General features: G+C 44.1%; 1 protein-coding gene across 3 annotated transcripts in view; it reads left to right on the top strand.

The window, feature by feature from the left end:
• FNBP1L (formin binding protein 1 like) overlaps positions 1-26374 on the top strand; it is a 74404-nt gene that overhangs the window by 14224 nt on the left and 33806 nt on the right. For all 3 annotated transcript variants that reach the window (XM_063298302.1, XM_063298301.1, XM_063298304.1), the window contains exon 2: positions 24333-24448. In XM_063298302.1, coding sequence (XP_063154372.1) covers positions 24333-24448 — 116 coding nt within the window. The remainder of the gene's footprint in view (positions 1-24332; positions 24449-26374) is intronic.

The raw sequence follows: 26374 nt of genomic DNA, 5'->3' as shown, positions 1-26374 counted from the left end.
CTTGTCTCTGATCTGCTGTTGGTCCCTTTACCCTTTGGTGAAATCAGTCTACATGCCACTGGATCAGGGTTGTGAACAATTCATGGAGTTTATAGCTTCCATTGTAGTCATAGACTTGTCCCAGGTAATCACTGCCCCAATACATACAGGTGGACACTCTTCAAACCTTGTGTTTTAGAGCAGTTATCCTGTTAACTGGATATGGAGGACATTACAACTGGTCTGTTGGCATGGCTTTCTAGTCCAACTGATATTGACTGCCACCTGGGACATCAATAGGGCTAAGGGGCCCATTAGGGGATCCATCCCGGGACCTGAAGGATCCAGAGGGTTTCACTTCTGTCAAATGCCTGATTGATCTCTGCCATCAGGAAGCAATCTGAGCTCTTGATGAGATTGTCGCCAGGCATCCTCTCTCTCTGCATCAGTCCTGAGGTGTTGGTTTTCTAGGGAGTTCCTGATGATGAAACAGAAGCAATGTCTGGAAGCGTCAGTTGAGGAAGACTAGAAGTGAATCTAATTGAGAAGGATATGAACTCATGTTTGAGGCTAAACTGTGGTGATAAAAGAAGTGTCATTATTTCTTCTCCCTCATTTCATCAGCAGCTGTCAGCCAACAATGTTGTTTAGGGTGAACTCCCTTTTAAGGTCTTCCACCTGGCTGCTGTGACCATTTTGCACAATATGTTGCCAGTACAGTTGCTCAGATTTCCCAAGGACTTGACCCTTCATGGAAAAAGTTCATGGTGGTAACTAAGACAGTGTCTTGCCATGACATCTGGGGCCCCATTTGGCCTGTGGAATCTGAGGGATTGGACAGGTAACTTTCTAGCATGATCCCTGCCATTGTTGGCTTGGTCTGTGCCCCTTTTGGCTCCTTCAGGAGGCATGTGGAGTGTGATGAGCTAGGTCTGTGACATTGTCAGTGCCTTGTTTTGGGAGGGGGCTATGCCCACAGCCTTGAAAGAAGCTATGATACACTCCCTCTCTGGATCCAGTTTTGTTTGATAACTATTGCCACTAGAGGAAGTGGACCTCTTTTAGTCCTGTTTCTATCCTAAACTTGGAATCAAGACAGCATTAATTGCTCAAGTTAATGACCTTTGTCAGATGGGGGTAGTGCATCCTTCCTGGTCCTTTTGGACTTCTCAAGAGCTTTTGATATCATCTGCTGTGGTGGTGGGAAGGTCAGAGGGTCTGTTTTACAGTACTGTAGTTCCAGTTGTTCCTCAATGGACAGATCCAGTTGGGGGCAGGGGAGAGATCAGCACAGTTACCACAGCTGTGTAGGATGCCACACATGTGACAGCAATTCTCTGGATGCTGCATTTGTTAACATTAGGTTCCCAAATGCAATTCAGACTGCTGGTTTTAACCTATAAAGCACTATATGGCTTGGCCTCTGGGAGAAGCTTAAAGACAGCATCCTCCAACATGATTTAACCCATCTGATGGCTTGGCCCCTGGGAGAGGGGAGAAACCGTTAGTAGGCCCCCATTTCCATGAAATGACATGGGCCAAAGGCCGTAGGCATTATTTCTCCATGATGGCCCCAGTCCTCTGGAATGCCTCCCCTCCCCCTTGGAGGTGAGACTGGATTTATATCTTGCAAGAAGCTAGTTAAAACCAGGTTATTCTGATAAGCTTTTGGATGAATTGTAATATTGTTGGGGTTGTGTCATGTGATTTTAGTTTAAATCAATTTTAACTTTAATTTACTGTGAACATTTTGTTGCTGTATTTTATAATTATTGGACCATCAAGAGTCCAGAGATGTGGCAAATAAATATACAAATAAATCTTTGCCATTGAGTAGTGTAGAACATGTGAAAGTGCATTCATGTTAAGGTATCAGAATGGAAGGAGCACCTTTTTCTGTAGGAAGCAGACTCTGGATCTTATGACTAACTTAATTTCTGTTGATTTCAGTGGCTTTACTGTAAGCAGGACTGACTCTGGATGTTCAATGTTTTCACTAGGAAATACTTAATCTCAGATTTTATGTGGGGTTTAACATTAACTGCTATAGCAATGTTACCACTTGCTTTATTAATCTTTATTATTACTCATTCTAATTGAATTTTTGTTGTAATATTTACTGTTCTTAACGTTTTTGTATATTACTTCATATTTCATATGAGAGTCAGTGCTCTGTGGTAGACATTGAATGCAGAAGAATTTGATGTAAGTGTGCTCATCCATGAAGCTTATTAAATGCCCCTGGTCTAGTAACTGTTCCCTAGCCTAATCTAATTTATAGAATAATTCTTAGGATAAATGAGATAATCCTGTGAATGCTACTTTGAGCTGTACAAATGTGATTGATGTTCTCAGAGTTTTTAATAATTTTGTGGGTATGAATTTGTTTGGTTTACTTATAGGTATGGATCGATTTAGTGTGCATATAGAAACCACAACCCAATGTTTTTCAGTATGGACATGTTGGCATCAGTGAGCAGAGAACTGTGGAACAATTATAGCTTCTTCTATATACTATAGATGCAATGGAAGAGTCCTCTTATTTGTACAGAATATTTCCCAAATGACTGAAAAAGGAAAGTAGTTATATTCTATGCTTTAAATCGTCCCTTTTAATACATCTTTGAGCAGAACCTTATTTGTGTTATTGTGCTGACCAGAGAAATTATGTTAACTGTTTGAATCGATAGCATTAAACATAAGCAGTTCAAGCTATAGTAGTTGTTGGATATAATTGGTGGTTGCTAATGTCATCATAGTTGATTAAATATTAAATAGAGTGTCTGGTTTCAACATTATGTAGGCTGGTGTCCTTTCTCAACCGAGTGAGGGTGATGTAATCAGTCTTATATGGAGGGGTCCAGTAGATGTAGCCAGTGGAAACGCAGGACCAAGATTTGCAAAAGTAATCTGCTAAGCCTCCGCAGTCGTGCACGTGATCAGGGCTGGTGTCATGTCCTGGGCACACATATAGGGGATACCTTTTAACGGTGGAGTGGCTGGGCTCTGGGAAGCCGTCCAGCCTCCTGTAGGCTGTCACTCCTAAAAGCATTTCTGAAAAGTCAAAATACAGGTTAGGGAAACAAGATATAATTGGGCTATAACAAAAGGAGGTATTCAGGATCTGTCCCAAGGCATCGCAGATTGTCCAGGTGATATTGTAAGGGCGATGCGATCCCTGGGCGTCAAATGCCAGTAGGCGTCGTCCCTGCCAACGGGCGGGCTCAGGAAGGGAGAGTAAAAATAAGGTGAGCGTAAGGCGAGATGAGGTGGCGAACCCCTTAATTAATTTTGTTATTTCACAGTGATATTGTCCTAGATCGGTCAACTGTACGTTGGTGATAGCAAGGGTAGTTTGGCGAAAGTGATAAGTGATGGAGTAGGAATCGCCATCTTGGAGAAGGGTGTTGTTGCGGAACCAGCGCCAGAAGGTGCCTTTTCTTTTGATGGGAGAGCGTTGAAGACATTCCATGGCGTTGGATGCTGAGCTGCGGCCAATGGTGGCAGGGTAGCGTAAACGATGGGTTCGAATGAGAGAGGTTGTTTTAGGGTTCGTTGTGAGGGGAGCAGAGATGGAAGAGAGATAACAGAGAAGGAGGGTCAAGAAGGTGCTTGTCAGGAGGCTGCCCATGATATGGCCGGATGCAGCGAGCAGGAACCCAGAGCACTCGATCAGGTAGTTGCACAGCAGCGTAGCCTTTTCCCCAGGTGACGAGTTGCGCAGGGCCTTTCCACTCAGGGCTGGGCAGTTGCCTAAAATAAACAAGGGGACGGGAAGAGGGAACTACTGGCTTGGAAAAGTGTCGAGATGCAGCCGTAGCAGGGGGGGTACCGGTAAGATTAAGGAAATTCAAGGTAAACAAGGTGAGATTAAGGATATTTTGTAACATCGGGAGGCTTGGGGGGCCTAAGGCCTTTTTCCCCGTTTGCCGATCAAGGGCATTCTTTAGGGTCTGGTTAGCCCTTTCCACAATAGCCTGACCTTGGCTGTTGAATGGTATACCGAATCTGTGAGTAATGGACCACTTACGGCAAAACTCAGCAAAGGGAGTGCTGACGTAAGCGGGGCCATTGTCAGTTTTCAAAGTTTTGGGACATCCCGATGTGACGAAAGTGCGAATACAATGATTGATTACGTTTTTCGTGGCTTCTCCTCTTTGCAAAGTTGCCAGGATGAATCCCGAATAGGTATCCACAGATACATGGATATACTTCCAAGGTGCAAAAGAGGGATAATGAGTGACATCCATCTGCCATGTGTCACAAGCATGGACACCCCTGGGATTAACTCCCTCAGGGATGCACTTTGCCTGCAAACTGCAGGTTGGACATTGTTGAAGAATGGCGGTAGCTTCTTGATATGTAATGCCAAATTGGCGCACCAAGGCTTTTTTATTTTGATGGAAATAAGCATGGCTGTCCCCTGCTGAAAGCGGCGGAGGAAGAGGGGAAGAGGCCATAATTTTGCAAGCCTCATCTGCCATGTGGTTGCCTTCGGACAGGAAACCGGGTAGCTGTTGGTGGCTTCTAATATGCGCTACAAACAAAGGGGATGTTCTGTCCTTCAGGAGAGTTTGAAGCTGCAAAAAAAGCGTCATGAGAGAGGGGGGGGTAACAGGGGAAATATATGCATCAAACATGGCCACAGCCATTTGAGTGACATACATACTATCTAATATAACATTCAAAGGCTGTTCAGGGAAAAGAGACAAGGCTAGCAAAAAGGCGGCTAACTCAGCCTGTTGGGCAGATGCTTGTGGGCCTGTTAGGCGTTTATGCCATTTGCAATTATTTTGCCATGTACAAGCCCCTATGGTTTTGGAGCCGTCTGTAAAAACAGTGAGGGCTTCCTTGAGTGGCTGCTGAACGAACGGCGAGGTTAGTGTAAAGGGTACTGTTCGCAACAGTTGCAATCGAGGATCAGGGGGAAGATGGCATGACACCTGGCCACACCAGTCCTCCAAGGCATCCTGCAGTGCAGTGGAGTTTTGTAGGAGGGGTTCCCATTGAGTAACCTTAAGGGGAATGTACAGGGTGGAAACATCCAGTCCCATTAGGGCTCTAATCCTCTTCCGGCCTTTCTCAACAAGAGAGGCCATTTGTGCTGCTCTGGTGATGATGGATGTCTTAGGTGTGTGCGGCAAGTGTAGCCATTCTAAAATATGTAGATGTTTGTTATCAGACGTTTGGACAATGATGGCAGTTAATAATTGATGTGTCGAAAGAATGGCAAGAGAGGGTAGTTTGTCAGTGAGCGCACGGTCCACCCATTGGGTCGTAAGGACGGCATTGACCTGTTGTAGGGCGTGCAATTGTTGTTCTGTAAGGTATACCTTGTCAGCTGGGTTTGTCAAACCCACTAACGCTTGGAATAAAGGTGATAACATGGGTGTAGTTAAAGCAAGGTATGCGCGGGCCCAGTTAATGACCCCCAGACATTGTTGTAATTGGACCAAGGTGGTCGGCTGGGGAAGCGTGAGCATAGGTAGAAGTGGGGCAGCAGTGGAGGCTAAAACTTTGTGGCCTAGATATTGCATTGGATAACGAGACTGGACCTTTTCTGGTGCAACGTGCAACCCTGCCGTTGCTAGGGTGGCTAAAAGAATAGGAAAAGTTTTTTGAACTGTCCCTTTCGGGCCCTCAGCAGCGACTAAAATGTCATCCATATAATGATACACAAGAAAATGCGGAAATTGGGATCTATAGGGTTGCAATGCTTTATCGACAAAAAATTGGCACATTGTGGGTGAGTTCAACATGCCTTGTGGGAGGACCTTCCACTGGTACCGAGCAGTAGGCTTTGAATTGTTAAGTTCCGGTACCGTAAATGCGAAAATAATTCTGTCCTTTTGTGCCAAAGGTATGGAAAAAAAACAATCCTTGAGGTCTATTACAATAAGGTCGTGTCCTTCCGGAATCAAGTTGGGGTTGGGAAGTCCACACTGCAAAGGTCCCATGGGCTGAAGGATGGTGTTGATAGCCCTAAGATCCTGTAGGAGGCGCCATTTGCCAGACTTCTTTTTGATGACAAATACCGGAGTATTGTATGGGCTGGTGGAGGTTTCGATATGGCCTTCAATTAACTGCTGTTGGACCAAGATATGTAAGGCGTCCAGTTTCTCTTTGGTGAGTGGCCATTGATCAACCCATACCGGCACAGAGGTTTTGAGAGAGAGAGAGAGAGACCCTGAAGGGTCCTGTAAAGCCATTAGGGAAGTTGAATAAAAGCGTGGAACTGTGAAAGCAAGTCACGGCCCCATAGGTTACAGTGCAAAGGCAAGATATAAGGCTTTAGATACGCTGTAATATGAGAATGAGCAGTCACAGCAGAAAGCCAATGAGAGCTGACCTTAGCGGCCTGTGCTCCGCCTACTCCTTGCACCGAGGAGGCTTCAGCGATAGGCCAGGAGGAGGGCCATTCAGCGGAACGAATGACAGAGACGTCGGCGCCGGTGTCAATCAAGCCTTCGAAAGAGCGACCATTTAGTGTGACAAGGAGGGTGGGTTTAGAGGTTTGGACTGGTTGCTGCAAGGCAAACAATGATGGCATATCAGGAGAAGGGAGAAGTATGAGCGTGGCGACAATTGTTCCTTTATTTAAGGAAAAGCACCTATCTCCCACTCCTGCCAGAGCAATTTGTGTCAAATCTGATGAATCATACAAATAGGGAGCAGCAACCATTCCCTCAAGCGTAAGCGAGGAGTTGGGAATAAGCAAAGCAGGGGTAAGAGGAGGGAGGGGTTTATGCAGCGTGACAACAAGAGGAAGGGAAAGGACAGCCCCCGGATCGTCATACAAAAGATCCTCTGCCAACTCCACAGGGAAGCTGGTGATGGGTAATTCAGCCTTTGGGGCGGGGTTAGCTGACAACCCCCGATCTAGTTTTCCGAAGGCTGGTGAGGGGAGGAGTTATTGCGACATTGCGAGGCCCAATGATAGCCTTTGCGGCACCTGGGACAAGGAGTTTTAGGTTTGGAGGGGGGGGGCGGCCCCCTTTGAGTGGAAGGGGGCGCCCCACCTCCCCCGGGTGCACGGCATTGATTCTTAAAGTGGCCCGGCTTCCCACAATTGAAGCAATTTCCATGACGAGTGATTGCGAGGGCTTCCGGGGAATGGAGCTGAGGGGAGGGGTTAGTAGAAGGCAGCGAGGTGGTAATGGCGGCAGCGAGAGCGCTCACTTTGTGAGAGGTGGTACCAACGATTCTGCAGAGTTGCAGGAAGTCTGCAAGCTTTACACCCGGTTGATTGACTGCGGGTTGCAGAATGGTCTGGCAGTCATGATTAGCGTTAGAGAAAGCAAGTTTCATTAGCAGCTCATGTTTAGCCGTGGCATTATCAATTTGTCGGTCTAAAGCAATCTGAAGGCGACTTATGAAGGAAGCATATGGTTCATTTGGTTCTTGCATTATTTTCAAAAACGTTTGGGTGGATTGAGAGTCGGAATCATCCACTCTTTTGAGAGCATTCATGGCGCACATGTGAATAATAGCAAAACAACGACGGGGGGAGTTCTGTTGCTGGACTAAGGTTGCGAATTGTCCCTTTCCTAATAATTGATTTGCGGTCACCCCTGCGGGAAGACCTCTTCTAATTTCTACTTCCACCCCTTTGTCGTATTCAGATTGCCACACAACGTATTGCGCCGGGGTCATAAGCATAGAAAAAAGCATTTTCCAATCATACAATAACATAACAGTGTTAGCAGTAACTAAAGAGTCTAAAACTCCCCTAGTAAAAGGAGAGTGCAAGCCGTAGGTGGTTACAGCATCTTTGATTTGTTTCAAAACCTTAAGTTCAATATTGTTATACAAATTTCCTCCCGCCGCCCCTAGGCCGATGGTCATGGGAAAGGCAGAGGGACTCTCCATTTCCAATGAGAGGGGGGAGGAGAGGAGTTCAGTGATGGCGCCTCCTAGGGGGTGGTGTTGAGGGGATCCGGGGGTTGGAGCTGAAGGGGGAGGAGGAACGGCTGGGTATGGAGGGGGTGGTGGTGAGGCAGCATCGAGATGGGCGGCAAGAGGGGGTGGGGTTTTTGGGCCGGGAGGAGAAGGGCAAGTTTCCGGGGAAGACGGGGGAGGGGAAAGAGTGTTGATGGCCGCCATAACAGCCTTCCAGGCAGTCAGAATAGGCACGGGTGCTCGTGGGGTATCATGAAAATATTTTCCTATCCTTTCCCAAGTAGATGCTTTGAGCGACCCCTCTGAAGGATAGACAGGGCAGTGTCTGTCCATGTACAGTAGGAGTTGAGTCACCGATTTTTTTGAAATGGGAAAGATGGTCGTACCGTTAGCCTTTTGACAAGAGTTAGCCTTCTTCACTAAATCATAAAGTTCGTCCCTATGAACTGACGAAACTTTGGAGAGTGGGGAGCCCATTACTTACGATTGCAGAGCCTTTTCCAGGTGCGTAGTAACGAGAGTGAAGGCAGTGCACCTCTAGACAGAGATCACACCGTGAGACCGAAGGGATCCCGGACGAGCCCCCAGTTGTCGCGTCACGCGACCAGTCCTTCGCCCTTCGGTCTATGGGATTCCCTGGGGGGGAATGAGCCAACGATTCCCTCGCAAGGGTGAGGTCGAAAAAACAACGGTAGGCACAGGATTCTTTTGTGGCGAGTCACGCTACATCTCAGGAGGTTGCTGGTACTGCCTCCCGGGCCACGCCCCCACCTCCTTTTATTCAGCAGTTCTATCAGGGCGGGGGAGTGAGTACAAAGAGAATAGGGAAATACAACTCATGCCCTTATAAGGGAATATACAGCATTCTGAGGCTACGTGAGAGACGTACAATCTAGCTGTGCAGTAATGGAGTCAGGTTCGTCACAGTTCAAGCTATAGTAGTTGTTGGATATAATTGGTGGTTGCTAATGTCATCATAGTTGATTAAATATTAAATAGAGTGTCTGGTTTCAACATTATGTAGGCTGGTGTAGTTCCATATGAGAAATAGATCTACTGTTTGAAATACGTGATCAATACAAATTTGTGTGACATGGATTAAAGTGCTACTTTTTGAATTAGTACTTCTCAAGTATGCTGACAATTCCTGAAACAGATTGGCTGCCAAAAAGATATTTGAGAACTCCCTCTGTGAATTTGGAAGGATTTTGAAGTCTTTAGCATAAAATATGCAGAGCAGCATATTCATTAACATTAGAAATTTGATTGCACAGTATATAATTCCTTGAATGTTCAGTGCCAAAACTGGATATGGGAAAGTATTAAAAACACAGGGAAAACTTTTTAAATTGGAAAAATACTTCCAGGCTCTATAGAGTAGAGCAGTAAAGTATTGTCATGTCTAAGCAGAGATAGGGACTTCCAGTTAGATGAAAGAACTTGGATCAGTTATAATCATGTGGTTGAGACTGATTAAAATGCAACTTTGCGCAAATTTTGTCATATATGTTTTATATGATGGAGACAATAGCTGTACAAATATGTGAGCTATACTTGTTAACAAGGCTAAATTCCCTTTGTAGCCACACATTACTTCCCCTTCCACTATTACTTTAATCGTGTCTTATTTTGTAAAATTAAATTGTATTCACCTGTCACATGCATTGCTTCTAACATAAAATGGCTGAAATGGCAAATTGAAACTGCCTGCCTGCATTTAGCATATTGAATAGATAGCTATTAAATGTCTTTAATATGATTATAGTTGCAATTTTAAAATTCCCTTTCCCTGAAGCATACATTTCAGCTAAATGGAACTTAAAGGTGATAACAGTAGATGTTTTAATCTTTGGCTAGGAGGCTTCTTGCTGCTCAGAGCAAACAATATCTATCTCTAAACTCCTTAAAATGGAGATGTACTGTTGTTTAGTCTTCCATTTAATCTGTTTGGATAAAAGAGCTTAACTTGATCTTTATTTTGGTGATAAATCAATAAGAAAAATTTCCATTGCATTTGGGATCACCTCCTGATGACTACGCCGACATACACATGTGTTTTGGCAACAATACAGAAATACCTTCTTTCAGACTATTTTTTTTCCCAATTTTCCAGTCTAGTTTATGCCATGGACTTTCCTGTTTTTTTCCTTTACAAGAACTAATCAGATCTGATTCAATTTATTAACTATAACTTTATTTACAAAGTACTAGAAAGAATAACAAACTGAAATCTTTGGCATGGCTGTGATTTTTTTTCTTTTCTTTCCCCTTTTGTTTATTTCTGCTTAAGATATCTTTTTAAAAGATTAAGTAGTAAGAGAAAGTATTTCTCTTTTTCTTTTGCATGCTTATCAGTGAAGACCTGGCTTTTCATCCAGGCCTTTGGCGAGGGAGAGCGAGACCCCTCACTTCATCAGGCTTGCCTTCTTTTATATTTTATTGATTTTATTGTAATATCCTTGATTGTTATGAGCTACCCAGAGTCATTGAGAGTTGGGTGGTGTATAAGTTTAATAAATTATTATTTGTCAACCATTTGCAACAAATTTGACTACTGTTGGCTTGGAAGTACAGATGATAATCTATATAGTACTAAAACTCTCCTGTTTGCATGTAACCTTTAACTGGGCAAAACGGTGCATCGTAGGGGAACAATTTTTGAACCAAGGTACCTCAAATGAGCTAACTTACAGAATGTGTCCAAAATCCAGGAACTGGGACCTAAATTTAGGACATCTCCAACAGCACTTTTTGTGCTGAAATTTTCTCCTGTGCCAGTTTTCCCCTTGCCCGCTGTGAGGACGCGCTGGGGGAGGCGAGATCTGGATGACGCAGCGAACCCCAGCCCACCGGACAGGCCTGGTGCAGTGCGACGTGGCAGGAGGCGAAGCCTGGCAAATTCTGGGTGAAGATCAGCCCTAGTACTGGAGTGAGACCTAGACGGACCCCAGCGTAGCAGATTGGCCCCAGCATGAGGACATGGTCCGATTCAACCCTCGGCATGGCAGGCGGACCCCGCACATTGCGAGAGTGAGCCCAGGCAAATTCTGGGGTGGAAGATCAACCCCAATGCGGGGACGAGCCCCTGGGGAACCCAGGCACAATAGACAGGCATTGCATGGCACGGAAGTGAGTTCTGGAGGTGGTGGTAGATCGACAGACCAGTCTAGGCGACGAGGGGAGTCTGTCTGGCCAGGCGTCCCCTGGGGGCGCTGCCTAGGATCCTTCGGACAGCTAGTTTTATGGAGGGACTTTTTGAGAACTCTAGTCCTCCATATCAGTGACAACGCCGTGGGTGGTGGGTTTGTTGGAGGCCTTTGACTCTTAGACTGGTTGGAAATTTTTGGAGTAGCTGGATGCCGTAGGACATGAGACCTGAATTAAGGCTTGGCTTGGCTATCCCCTCCCAATCCTCCTAATTCTTTCAATAGTTAGATATAGCAAGGATTAAGAGGGTCCCTCCAATGTGAATGCTGGATCCCCCCACATGTGAGAGATGGGGGGGGGGTCCAGGTGTGAATGTGGTGTATTAGAGCACTCACTCCCTGAGTGAGAGATGGGGTGGGGGGTAGCGGATGTGATGCCCCCTGTTGTCCAATGAGAGAGGTGTGGGGGGCATAGTGAGTCTATGGGTGGTGGTTGGGCCTGCCAGTGCCGAGAGCTAGAGCTGGTGCACTGGGGGCCCACCACCCCCTTGAGGCTGTTGGTATGTGTGTGTGGTTGTATGAGAGGACGGAGGGATTCCTATTTCAAACCAGGAACTTTAGAGGTCCAGGACTGGAGGCAACTGGACTGGAAGATCCTGGGGGAGGTAGGGCGGGACACTTTATCGAGGTGGTGACGGGCAGGGGATGTTATGACGGAAGCTGAAGGGTGAGTCATCATAGAGGAAGATGCCCCAGGTGTTTGTTACCTGTAGTGTGTTCTGACCCTCCATGCTCAAACCTAGGCCCTGGCCAGCAGTCCTGTGGGGGCCCTGGCCTCTGGCTGCTGCTTCTTAATGCCAGGTCAGTTAACAACAAGGCCCCCCTCATATGTGACCTGATCACAGAGGAGGGGGCAGATCCAGCGTGTATTACTGAAACCTGGCTGGGCCCTGAAGGAGGAGTGGCAGAGATGTGCCCGGTCAGGTTTTGGGTGTAGCACCAGCCGAGATGCCAGGGCAGGGGAGGAGGGGTGGCAGTTGTCATCAGAGAGTCTCTAGTGGCCTTCAGAGGCCCTGCTCCACAAGTAGCTGGTTGTGAGACCTTGTTCTTCAAGTTGGGTGCCTGAGAGCAGTTGGGAGTGTTGCTGCTGTACCAGCCTCCCTGCTGTGTGGCAACCTCCCTGCCTGAGCTGCTGGAGCGTGTCTCAGGGTTGGTGGTGGAGTTCCCCAGACTTATGATTCTGGGGGACTTCAATCTGCCATCCCTGGGGCGGGCCTCGGAGGCATCCCGGGAGTTCATGGCCACCATGGCGGCCATGGGCCTGACTCAGATTATTTGGGACCCAACTCGAAGCAGTGGCCTCACACCAGACTTAGTTTTCTTGTTGGAGCAGTGGCAATGTGATCTGAGGGGAGAGTTACATCTTTCCCCTTTGTCATGGTCAGATCATGCGCTGGTGGCCCTGAGTTTCTCCTATGCCACCCCCCTCCTCAGGGAGGCGGGACCTATTCGATTGGCCCGCCCCCGGCGACTGATGGACCCAATGCAGTTTCAGAGGGAGCTGGGGGTTATACCCGAGGACTTGCTGCACAGTCCAGCGGAGGCCCTGGCTGCTGCCTGGAATAGGGAGGTGGCCGGGGCCTTGGACAGGATCGGGCCTGTGCAGCCTCTCTTATCCTATCGAACCCGACACTCCCCATGGTTCACAGAGGAGCTGAGAGTTCTGAAGAGGATTAAGAGATGCCTGGAGCGCCGCTGGAGAAAGGTGAAGACAACCTGACCGGACACAAGCTAGAGCCGCGATTAAGGCCTACCTTGTGGCGGTAAGAGCAGCGAAATGTCAGTATTTCTCTGCTCTTATTGCATCTGCAGAATGCTGCCTGGCGGCCCTGTTTAAGATCATCCAATCCTTGTTGGGGAAAGGAGGTCTGGAAAATCACCTACAGGACCGTGTGGAGGAATTTTCGGAGCATCTGCAGGATAAAATCACTCGGATTTGCTCTAAGTTGGACTCCAAACTTGAGACAGGTTCTGTGGAGATGCCTGGTGAACGTACTTACCTAGTTATCTGGAAACAATTTGATCCTGTTGGACCTGAGGAAGTGGACAAGATCCTCTGGATTGTAAATGCCACCATCTGTCAATTAGATCCATGTCCCTCCTGGCTGGTGAATGGTGACGTGTGGTTGGGTCCAGTCGATGGTAAATACATCCTTGCAGGAGTGGGTGTTTCCAGTGGCCTTTAAGGAGGCGCTGGTGTGCCCCCTCCTCAAGAAACCATCACTGGACCCTACTACACTGGATAACTTTTGTCCAGTCTTCCACCTCCCCTTCATGGGGAAGGTGGTTGAGAAGGTGGTGGCATTGAAGCTCCAGAGTATCCTGGAGGAAGCAGATTATCTAGACCCCTTTCAGTCAGGTTTCAGGCCCGGATATGGAATGGAAACAGCATTGGTCGCACTTATGGATAATCTCTGGTGGGAGCGGGATGGTGGCAGTGCATCCACCCTAGCTTTCCTTGACCTCTCAGCAGCCTTTGATACCATCGACCATGGTATCCTGTTGGGTCGGCTCAGGGAGTTGGGGGTGGGCAGCGTGTTTTTATGCTGGTTCACCTCCTTTCTCCAGGGCTGGTCCCAGTCGGTGTTAGTAGGGGAGGAGAGGTCGGGCCCACGGCCCGTCCTCTGTGGGGTGCCACAGGGTTCAGTACTCTCTCCCCTCCTATTTAATATCTACATGAAACTGCTGGGTGAGATCATCCGTCCCCATGGGCTGAGGTATCATCAGTATGCCGATGATACTCAGTTATACATCTCCATCCCAGGGGAAGTAAGTGATGCTGTGACTGCCCTTTCCAGGTGCCTGGGGGCTGTTGGGGTCTGGATGGGGAACAACAGGCTTCAGCTGAACCCTAGTAAGATGGAGTGGCTGTGGGTTAATGGCCCTTCAGCTCCTAGGAATTTGCCATCTTTAGTTCTGGATGGGGTTGCACTGCCCCAGACCAACTCGGTCCGTAACTTGGGGGTCCTCTTGGACTCACGACTCCTGCTCAAAGAGCAGGTGGCAGTCGTGGCCAGAAGGGCCTTTGCACAACTTTGTGTTGTGCACCAGTTATGCCCCTTCCTGGAGCGAGAGGCCCTTCGAACGGTCACTCACGCCTTGGTCATCTCCCATATAGACTACCGCAACACACTCTACATGGGGCTACCCTTGAAGAGTATCCGGAAGCTTCAGTTGGTCCAGAATGTGGCCGCGTGAACAGTGATGAGTGCTCCAAGATGAGCACATGTAATACCTTTACTGCAGAAGTTGCATTGGTTGCCAGTTTGCTTCCAGGTCCAATTCACGGTGTTGGTTATCACCTTTAAAGCCCTACATGGCATGGGTCCAGGTTACCTATGTGACCGTCTCACCCCCACTACATCAGCCCATCCCACCTGATCGTGCAGAGAGGGCATGTTGCTGACCCCATCTGTAAGAGAATTTCATCTGGCAGGGTCCAGGAGGCGGGCCTTCTCTGCAACTGCTCCCGCCCTTTGAAACATCGTTCCCCCAGAAGTGAGGTTAGCCTCCCTCCTGGACTTCAGAAAACAGCTGAAGACCTGGTTTTGTCCCCTTGCCTGGAATAGGGAGGGGAGGAGCCATTCTCGGGGCTGGTTGATTCCCTACTTCTGCGGGGACCGGTTTTATTCCCTTATGGTTTGAATTAGATCCACCGTGGCTTGGACTTTATTGCATTGTATGCTGACTGATTATTGGTTTTATTTATGATTTTATTGAAATTTTAAATTGTTTTTATTGTGAACCGCCCAGGGTCCCCCGTGTGGGGGAGATTGGCGGTGATTAAATAAATAAATAAATAAATGGTTTTTTAATAGGCAATTCACATTCTTCCAGTAGATAACATTTCAGTGGAGGAGTCATATGTAAATGGTAGGGATGTGCAGCACCTAGAATTCAAAACAGAAAAGGTGCTTTGGAGAGAACATGGCCACTTATGCAGCCCCTGTCCATGTCTCCTTAAAAAAGGTATAACTTTTCTTAGACTTCCATGGTAACATAATCTCAGGAAAACACATGTTTGAGGTAAGGGTGTGTCAAAAGGTTACAGCAAGATGCTTCAGAGCAGGTGTGGGCATATAGGTAGTCCTTGTTTAGTGACTGCCTTGTACAGTGACGACTTGCAATTACAACAGTGGTGAAAAAATAACTTTGCGACCAATGCCTGCATTTACGATCTCACAAAGAAAAGCTGAAATAGAATCATGTTGTTTCACTTAGTGACTGCTTCATCTAATGACCAAATTGCCTGTCCTAATTATGGTAGCTAAATGAGAATTACCTGTACTATCAACAACTCCTTACCTCCAGTACATTCTTTCCTGAGATTATTTGCTATTATGCAAGCCCAGGAAAAGTTGCAGCTTCTTTTTTATGGGGGTACCAGAAAGTGTACCTTCAGCAAAGGATCGTTACCTTGTCGTGGTGCTGGAGCTTGAGCACCTCAATGATGCCATGAGCTAAACCATGAAGGGCCACCCAAGACGGGAAGGTCATGACAGAGAGGTCAGACTAAATGCGATCCCTGGGGAAGGTAATGGCAACCCACCCCAGTATTCTTGCCATGAAAACTAAATGGATCAGTACAACCAGAGATATGTCGGTATACCATCGGAAGATGAGACCCCCAGGTGGGAAGATGGTCAAAATGCTACTGGGGAGGAACAGAGGAGGAGTTCAACTAGCCCCAGACGTGATGACGCAGCTAGCTCAAAGCCGAAAGGACGGCTAACAGCCGACGGTGCTGGTGGTGAACGGCGAATCCGATGTTCTAAGGATCAACACACCATTGGAACCTGGAATGTAAGATCTATGAGCCAGGGCAAATTGGATGTGGTTATTGGTGAGATGTCAAGATTAAAGATAGACATTTTGGGTGTCAGTGAACTGAAATGGACTGGAATGGGCCACTTCACATCAAATGACCACCAGATCTACTACTGTGGACAAGAGGACCACAGAAGAAATGGAGTAGCCTTCATAATTAATAGTAAAGTGGCTAAAGCAGTGCTTGGATACAATCCAAAAAACGACAGAATGATCTCAATTCGAATTCAGGGCAAGCCATCTAACATCACAGTGATCCAAATATACGCCCCAACCACAAATGCTGAAGAAGCTGAAGTAGAGCAGTTCTATGAGGATCTGCAGCACCTACTGGACGACACGCCTAAAAGAGATGTTATTTTCATCACAGGAGACTGGAATGCTAAGGTGGGCAGTCAAATGACACCTGGAATTACAGGTAAGTATGGCCTGGGAGAACAAAACGAAGCAGGACATAGGCTGATAGAATTTTGCCAAGACAATTCACTCTGCATAACAAACACTCTCTTCCAACAACCTAAGAGACGGCTTTATACATGGACTTCACCAGATGGACAACACCGAAATCAGATTGACTACATCCTTTGCAGCCAAAGGTGGCGGACATCTGTACAGTCGGTAAAAACAAGACCTGGAGCTGACTGTAGTTCCGATCACGAACTTCTTGCACAATTTAGGATCAGACTAAAGAGCTTAGGGAAGACCCACAGATCAGCTAGATATAAGCTCACTAATATTCCTAAGGAATATGCAGTGGAGGTGAAGAATAGATTTAAGGGGCTGGACTTAGTAGATAGGGTCCTGGAAGAACTCTGGACAGAAGTTCGCAGCATTGTTCAGGAGGCGGCAACAAAATACATCCCAAAGAAAGAGAAAACCAAGAAGGCAAAATGGCTGTCTGCTGAGACAGTAGAAGTAGCCCAAGAAAGAAGGAAAGCAAAAGGCAACAGTGATAGGGGGAGATATGCCCAATTAAATGCAAAATTCCAGAGGTTAGCCAGAAGAGATAAGGAATTATTTTTAAACAAGCAATGTGTGGAAGTGGAAGAAGACAATAGAATAGGAAGGACAAGAGACCTCTTCCAGAAAATTAGAAACATCGGAGGTAAATTCCAGGCAAAAATGGGTATGATCAAAAACAAAGATGGCAAGGACCTAACAGAAGAAGAAGAGATCAAGAAAAGGTGGCAAGAATATACAGAAGACCTGTATAGGAAGGATAACAATATCGGGGATAGCTTTCATGGTGTGGTCAGTGAGCTAGAGCCAGACATCCTGAAGAGTGAGGTTGAATGGGCCTTAAGAAGCATTGCTAATAACAAGGCAGCAGGAGACGACGGCATTCCAGCTGAACTGCTCAAAATCTTGCGAGATGATGCTGTCAAGGTAATGCATGCTATATGCCAGCAAATTTGGAAAACACAAGAATGGCCATCAGATTGGAAAAAATCAACTTATATCCCCATACCAAAAAAGGGGAACACTAAAGAATGTTCAAACTATCAAACAGTGGCACTCATTTCACATGCCAGTAAGGTAATGCTCAAGATCCTGCAAGGAGGACTTCAGCAGTTCATGGAGCGAGAATTGCCAGATGTACAAGCTGGGTTTAGAAAAGGCAGAGGAACTAGAGACCAAATTGCCAATATCCGCTGGATAATGGAAAAAGCCAGGGAGTTTCAGAAAAACATCTATTTCTGTTTTATTGACTATTCTAAAGCCTTTGACTGTGTGGACCATAACAAATTGTGGCAAGTTCTTGGTGGTATGGGGATACCAAGTCATCTTATATGCCTCCTGAAGAATCTGTATAACGACCAAGTAGCAACAGTAAGAACAGACCACGGAACAACGGACTGGTTTAAGATTGGGAAAGGAGTACGGCAGGGCTGTATACTCTCACCCTACCTATTCAACTTGTACTCAGAACACATCATGCGACATGCTGGGCTTGAGGAATCCAAGGCTGGAGTTAAAATCTCTGGAAGAAACATTAACAATCTCAGATATGCAGATGATACCACTTTGATGGCTGAAAGTGAAGAGGAACTGAGGAGCCTTATGATGAAGGTGAAAGAAAAAGTGCAAAAGCTGGCTTGCAGCTAAACCTCAAAAAAACCAAGATTATGGCAACCAGCTTGATTGATAACTGGCAAACAGAGGGAGAAAATGTAGAAGCAGTGAAAGACTTTGTATTCCTAGGTGCAAAGATTACTGCAGATGCTGACTGCAGTCAGGAAATCAGAAGACGCTTAATCCTTGGGAGAAGAGCAATGACAAATCTCGATAAAATAGTTAAGAGCAGAGACATCACACTGACAACAAAGGTCCACATAGTTAAAGCAATGGTGTTCCCTGTAGTAACATATGGCTGCGAGAGCTGGACCATAAGGAAGGCTGAGAGAAGGAAGATCGATGCTTTTGAACTGTGGTTTTGGTGGAAAATTCTGAGAGCGCCTTGGACTGCAAGAAGATCAAACCAGTCCATCCTCCAGGAAATTAAGCCAGACTGCTCACTTGAGGGAACGATATTAAAGGCCAAACTGAAATACTTTGGCCACATAATGAGAAGACAGGACAGCCTGGAGAAGATGTTGATGCTAGGGAGAGTGGAAGGCAAAAGGAAGAGGGGCCGACCAAGGGTAAGGTGGATGGATGATATTCTAGAGGTGACGGACTTGTCCCTGGGGGAGCTGGGGGTGTTGACGACTGACAGGAAGCTCTGGCGTGGGCTGGTCCATGAAGTCACGAAGAGTCGGAAGCGACTAAACGAATAAACAACAACAAGAAAGTGTACAGTGCATACTGTTCAGAGTGCTGGAAAGCGTTTGGCTGGAGAGATCAGAAAAAACACACCAGGCATTTCTATAAAAATAAATGTATTTACAGAAAGCATAAAACAAACAGGTTCATATCCAGATCCCTGGATAGGCACAAAGGCTTTACAAGCTCATACGTACTGAGCTGAAGGAGCTGCTGCTGCTGGAAGGGAGGCTGCAATAACGAAACTAAAACTTCTTGTGGCAAGTCCAGGCAAATGCCTCCAGGCAATCAGCAGCTTTAGCTTATGTGGTCATCCTTTTCACACCCCAACCTGAGGACGATTAAGTCTGACCTTCTCACCCTGCCAGAGTGATTTGTTACCAAGGTAAACTTACTCCAGGCAGGAACAAAACAAATACCAACACATACTCATGCTTCCTCCAAAACATCTTTTCTCCTTCATTTCCAAAGCGGTTCATATTCCTAACAAGTTGTAGTTATGTCCATGAGATATTGCATGGGATATTATACAATTTTATAAGTTGAAGATAATATCAGATGAAAAAAGTAATTTTTACTATTAACTTAATAGACTATGCTTAGCATTAATACATTAATATTGTCCAGTTCCAGACTCTTCAGACAAAGTTCACAATTATTTTCAACTGAACCAGTTTAATTTGATAATGTATTGTGTTTTATTTTTTGGTCACCACCCAAAGTTCTATCGGTAGATGTACAGCTCAATACATTTGTTAAATAAATAATACCCGAAGGAGAGTTGAATCACAATTTTGAATGTTTGGCATCTGGGCTTCAGGGTTTAGTGACTGTGGTCTAGAGAACAGATTTCCTGACATTTTGCCTGCAACTTCAGAGGCAAGTGATGCTATGCAGTCTGCAGGCAATTGATCAGGGACTCACTGGGCTCCTGTCTTTATAACCAGGTGTCCTGATGTCTAATTGACTTCTGAAACTTTTTCTAGATAATAACAGTCATTCCACCTAAATTAAATTCTCAGATTTGTATTATTGAATAATATTATCAGTGAATTGAATTTGGTGGATTTTATGTAGCCTTTTAATCTCTTCCAACGTGAATACATCTTTTAGTTTCATTCTTAGAAGTTGTTTTCTTCTAGTTTATTTTGTAGTATCTCATTCCTTGTTATTTACGTTTATGATGTGTAATGTAGATGCCATAAGTATAGTGGATATAAAAAGTCTGCACACCCCTGTTAAAATGCCAGGTTTTTGAGATGTAAAAAAATCAGACCAAGATAAATCACCTCAGAATTTTTTCCACCTTTAATATAACATACAAGCTGTACAATTCAATTGAAAAACAAACTGAAATCTCTTAGGGGGAAAAATAAAAATAAAAAGTAGAATAATGTAGTTGCGTAAGTGTGCACACCCTTAAACTAATATGTTGTTGAAGCACCTTTGATTTTATGACAGCATTCAGTCTTTTGGGGTAGGAGTTTATCAGCATGGCACATTTTGCCTTGGGAATCTTTGCCTACTCTTCCTTGCAGAAGTGCTCCAAATCTATCAGATTGCAAGGTCATCTCCTGTGCACAGCCTTCTTCAGGTCACCCCACAGATTTTCAGTTGGATTCAGGTCCGGGCTTTGGCTGGGCCATTCCAAAACTTACTTGGGTTGAGCTGGAGCCCATTGCACCCCATCCAGGCCCCTACAGCCTCCAGGCACAGACAGGACATCCACAGCATCACTCAGAAGCCTGGGGTGGAGATAAAAAGCTGGGCATCATCGGCATACTGATGATACCTCACCCGAAACTGTCGGATCACCTCACCCAGCGGCCTCATGTAGATGTTAAACAAGAGGGGTGAGAGAACCGAGCCCTGCGGCACCCCACACAGTAGGGGCCGTGAACTGGACCTCTCCCCTCCTATCAGCACTGACTGGAACTGACCCCAGAGGAAGGAGGAGAACCAGCGCAACACAGTGCTGCCAACCCCCAACTCCCAAAGCCGGTCCAGAAGGATACCATGATCAATGGTATCGAAGGCCGCTGAGAGGTCAAGAAGAGCAAGGATGGAAGCACTGCCTCCATCCCACCCCCACCAGAGGTCATCCAAGAGTGCAATCAATGCCGTCTCAGTCCCATATCCCAGCCTGAATCCTGACTGAAAGGGGTCCAGATAATCCACTTCATCCAGAGCCCTTTGAAGCTGCCGTGCGACCACTTTCTCAACAAACTTCCCTAAAAAGGGGAGGTTGGAGACTGGATGAAAACTATCCAGATTAGTTGGGTCTAGTGATGGCCCCTTGAGGAGGAGGTGCACTACCACCTCCGTAAGAGCCGGCAGGACCACCCCCTTCCTCAAAGAGGAATTAACCACCACCCAGACCCAGTCACATGTCCTCTCCCGGGCAGCTTTGATTAGCTAGGAGGGGTACGGATCTAACACAGAAGTGGCCGAACTAACAGCTATGAGAAACTTGTCCACTTCCTCAGGTTCAACAGGCTTGAATTCCTCCCAGATAACCATGCAAGACTCAGCCCCCGTAGCCCCCACTGGCCCTGCGTCAAGGCTGGAATTCAGTGCAGAGTGGATGTGGGCGACTTTATCTGCCAGATGCTCAGCACATTCCTCACAACAGCCCCGAAGGTAGACTCCTGAATTACTCCTTCCGAGGAGGGTCCAGGTCACCCAAAACAGGGCCACTGGGCAGCTATCTGCAGGTGCAATAAGGGCGGAGAAATAATTACATATTGCTGCCCTTACCACCACAAGGTAGGCTGTAATCACGGCTCTAGCTTGTGTTCGATCGTCTTCGCTCTTTGTCGTCTGCTAGTGGTGCCCAAGGCATCTCTTAGCCCTCTTAAGCTCCCTCAGCTCCTCCATATAACGTGGGGAATTACTGGAACCATGGGCATGAAGAGGGTGCTCAGGCACAATCCAGTCCAAAGCCATGGCTGCCCTCCCATTCCAGCGGCTATCTCAAGGCCTCGGCCGGGCCATGAAACAGACTTTCTGAAACAACCCTAAGTTCCCTTTGAAATATAAGTTAATATATGATACTGAAGAAGACTGGATCCTGGTAGATTTCCAGTTGACTGATATAAAATGTATATATTTTAAAATGTCCTATTTTATAGGAAGCATATGATAATGCCTTCCTATTAGGTCTTTACCCTACTTTTAATAAGGTTAAATATTGCAGTTTCCCTAAGCAGGTAAATATCATGTTATGCATTCCAGTTATAGACCAATTTCCTTAGCAAACCACTCAGAGTCCCTTTTTGGGGGGAGATGGGTGCTAGTATAAATTTGAGAAATAAATTCAGCTCATCCATCATTAGGCTAATTTAGATTTCTAAATGATGTAATAGAGTTAATTCACTATAGTTGAGCTGTAGCTTATTATTTGTTTAGATGCTGACAAAGGTTTTAATATGACTTGCTGGACATTTCTGAAGTGGGGTTTGATTTATAAAGGATTCTGACAAAAGTTTAAATTTTGGGTAAATGAGATTTATTCAGTCCTTAGATCATAAGTGATTATCAAAAAGATTTTTTTTAATTTTTAAAATTTACTCCATAGCAGGGGTCCCCAACCCCTGGGCCGTGGACCAGTACCAGTCCGTGGCCTGTTAGGAACCGGGCTGCACAGCAGGAGGTGAGCAGTGGGCGAGTGAGCGAATTTACAGCCTGAGTATCTACAACTGCTCCCCATTGCTCGCATTACCGCCTGAGCTCCGCCTCCTGTCAGAGAAAGCAAGCCCATTGGCTGCTATCTCCAAACGGTGCAAAGAAAAAAGAATAAAAGGTCGGGAAAAAGAGGAAGCGCTCGAATCATCCCAAAACCATTCCCCCACCCGGTCAATGGAAAAATTGTCTTCCACAAAACCGGTCCCTGGTGCCAAAAAGGTTGGGAACCACTGTTAAGGATATATCAAAATCTCTGTCATAATTTTTTCTCTAATATTTGAACTTTCTCTCTTTTCTAATTTATTCATAATTGGACTAAATCAGATTTGATGGCATTGAGTCTTAATTATAACATTTTAGGGCTTGGTGTTTTAGGCTGTGTTTTGATTCTTTTGTGTATAATGGTTCCTAGAAAGTTTTCTCAGATGATAAATTTAAATCTTTGATTTTGGCAATAATGAAACATTCTAGACAGCTTGTATAGAACTTCTTTGTGGAAAGACGAATGTAAATAATATGACATTGAAGGTTGATATTGTAAGAGGCCTACTTATTGTTAATTTTGTCACATTCAGAAATTGCAACATTAGCTCACTTGGTTTGGGTGTGTTCTGTTGCCAAGCTTTGGCCTGAAATTCATAGGATATCAATGTGAATTTTAAATAAGCAGTGCTTGTCAAAGATACATGTATTCTTCTTGCTATATCCCTAATATTTGGAGTTTATCAAAGCAAAAATTATGACCCACTTACACACAAGAAGTAGACAAAATAATTATTATACAAAATTAGAGCGAGCACTTGCAGAGATTTGCAGCAATGAACTGCCAATAAGTGCTGCTCATCAACATCTGAATTAGCCTTTTATTTCTCACAGAGAGACAAGAAAGGGGATATTCCACAATTTTGACCACATTTTCTAGGATTTTTTTTTTCAGGGTATCTTTCCAAGCTGTCTGTCTTACTGGCCATCAGTCCTTCCTTCCTTCATATTATATATGATTTGTTGATATTGTTGATATTTAATTCTGATCATTTGGTTTGTTATATTTGTATAAAATTACAATATGGATTTGATATTGGTATTTTTGCTACATATTACCATGTTATTACTCTTGTTAATATTGGTTTATTAAAGCAGCCAGTTCCACTGTTCTGCTTTTAGAATTAGTCTTAACTCTTGATTTTGCTATCCATTTTACACATGGAAAGTTTCTCTCAATTTAATTAAGCAAATTACGTGAAAATATATTTTTTACAAAAGAGTGCATTTGGGGTTTTCTCTCAGTTCAGAAAATCTAAAAAATTCCCCTCTTGTTGATCAAAATCTTCGCTAAAAGGAGAAAAACTGTGAGTTTCTACTACAATAGAACTAGAGAAAGATTATCATTATCATTATTATTTCATATCCAGTGTGCATTCAGCTTGAAAAGAGAATGGAAAAATGTGTAAGAAAATTCTCAAATTAAGTAAAAATGATAATTTACATAACTGTAGTCCTCCAAATGCTGCCATAGCTCATTACTCAGTGATCCCCTTACTCCGTTACAGAGATGATCACTGGATTCACCACAACCAATACAATTCTGAATCGCCTCATGCACAATACAAGAGGCAGTGCCACAGTGCCCCCACTTTTAGTCCTTACAGTTTGCCTAACAACCTTGCTATTTGCCAAAAACCCAGCATTTCTAGAGTCAGGGTTTCGAATACCATGCTTCTGTGTCTTCTTAAAGTGTCTGGTGGGATTATGTTGGAAGTAGGATGCTAGCCTAATTTAGTAGTACTGTTCTTTTGATAGTACCCTTTTAAGGTGTATTTAATGAATTCTTTTAAAAAATTGAGTGTATTTGTGTGCAATGATTTTATGTTTTTTTTTTTTTTTAGTATATGAAAAATAGGTCATTTACTGAATTTGAGATTTTTTCCTTTGGTATAATGGATATTTCTCTGTTCTCCCTCTCCTATCATACAGGATCAGTTTGATAATCTAGACAAGCACACGCAGTGGGGCATTGATTTCCTGGAAAAATATGCAAAATTCGTTAAAGAAAGGATAGAGATTGAACAGAATTATGCAAAGCAACTGAGGTAAGTTATTTGTAAAATTCTTATCCCTTAAAATTAGATGTTAGTTTAAAAAAAAAAAGCCAATGCCCAGATATTGTGATCTTAGAAGAATTAACCATCCAGTGAAAACCAGTTTTTCTATTCTTTTCAAATTAGTTACTACTTACAAAAATATCTAACTTGATTCCTTCCACTTTAACTCCTTCCATTTTGGCACAAGTAAAGACATGTTTTTAGTATATGCAAACAAAAGCTTGTGTAACAAGTGGCATAACATACTATGCAAAGCAATCAGAGCAGAAATGGACTCTCTTAATCCAAATGCACCTAAAACAGGAGCTCTTTAACTCACTGTTGATGAATGCTGTTTGTTATTCATTTGTGCCTTTTGAAACATCAGGTGATTTTGCACTTTTTTTTTTCCACAGAGAAGGTGTATGGTTGAAAAGATTTGAATTAAAATGTAATTGTTCAATTTCTGTCCTTTGTTGCTGCTTTTCATGGCTTTTCAGTACGTGGTGGAAAAAGAAACTTCCAGCTTCTCAGAATTTCCTTTGTTATTTTCACTGGATTGTATAGTTCTGGCTTTAAGAGAATAGTAAGGGGAATTTGTTTCAGTTTTCTACTATGACAGGAAGCCAAATACATTGGGAGTTATAAACCTCTTCATTGGAATTTAGGAACAGATGTAAGAGTCACTAGTGACCATATTTTCTTTTAATGTTCACTCTTTTCCTAGCCAAAGCATATTGTTAAAGGGTATTGTCGCTTTTATATAATGGTAGGAATCATAATAGAAAGCTGATTCTTAAGCTGGTTTTTGAAACATTTAGATATGGTCCTTTAATCTGGACAGTACAACATGGGAGCAAAGTCTTTGTTAAAACTGATATATTTCCTTCAAGATTCATGCTTTTTGCATTGATCTTTGAGCAGTGGATTTTTCCCTACGTACAAATTTCAGAACATTCTCTAATTGTTTCCTTTTTTTTTTTTTGATAGCAAACTTTGTTAAGATACATTTCAATTTTTTTTGTATTCTCACCCAATATCCTTTGTACTTCTGCAGTATTCTCATAGTTCCTTATGTTTAGAGAATTACCTTTTAATTTTTATTTTTCTGTTTGTTACAATGAGAAATATATCAATTAATAAATTTAAAACATATACCCCGTGTAGAATTGATAGTGTACATTCTGTGTTGGGCTATTTGCATATCACAAATCATAGTAGGTGACAAATGTGCCACACAAATATATGTTCTTCTTGCTTATTCCATTATCTATTAAAATTGAGGATGCTGACTATTAAAATTGAACTTTCAACTAATTTAGGTAGTTATTTTGAGATGTGTAATAGTAGCTTAATTTTCTTTCAGTATTTTATTTAATAGCTAGCAGGAGAAAAAAACTTAATACATGTTTGGTTCTAGGTTTTAAGGCTTCAGTTGCCCTTATGTTGGGTGAAAGCTGCATTTTTTTTCCCTGTATACCTATGGTTGCAAACAGGACCTAACATATTATTTTCTGAGTGATTATCTAATCTTACATAGTAATGGTTAGCATTAAGTTATGAACTGTTTATCATAATGAAGTGTTAATCCTGTTTTATTTCCTTAGTCTAAAGCTAATTATTCTAAAAATTATCTCCTTTCAATTATGTACATTTATTTTCTTCCATGCTGTAAGTATAGCAAGATTAAGCTGTCATATACATACATTTCTACATTACTGATGGGTGTGTCCAAAAAAAAAGCCTTGCTTTTTCCAAATGAAGAATTAAAGTTTAATCTTACTAATTTTCAGTAGAGCACAGTTTTGTTGTAACACTGTAGGAGTGTTACAAGGGCACATACTGTAGGAGTGTCTCTAGAAGAGATTACTTGATTTTGAAGATGAAGAAAGTTATTTAAATCTTGTTGAGTTGGAAATAATGTAATTTGTGCAT

This window comes from Candoia aspera, chromosome 3 (genome assembly GCF_035149785.1).
Source record: "Candoia aspera isolate rCanAsp1 chromosome 3, rCanAsp1.hap2, whole genome shotgun sequence".
Taxonomy (NCBI): Eukaryota; Metazoa; Chordata; class Lepidosauria; order Squamata; family Boidae; genus Candoia; species Candoia aspera.
Note: the sequence above shows the minus strand (reverse complement) of the source record. Positions and strands in the feature narration are given on the sequence as shown.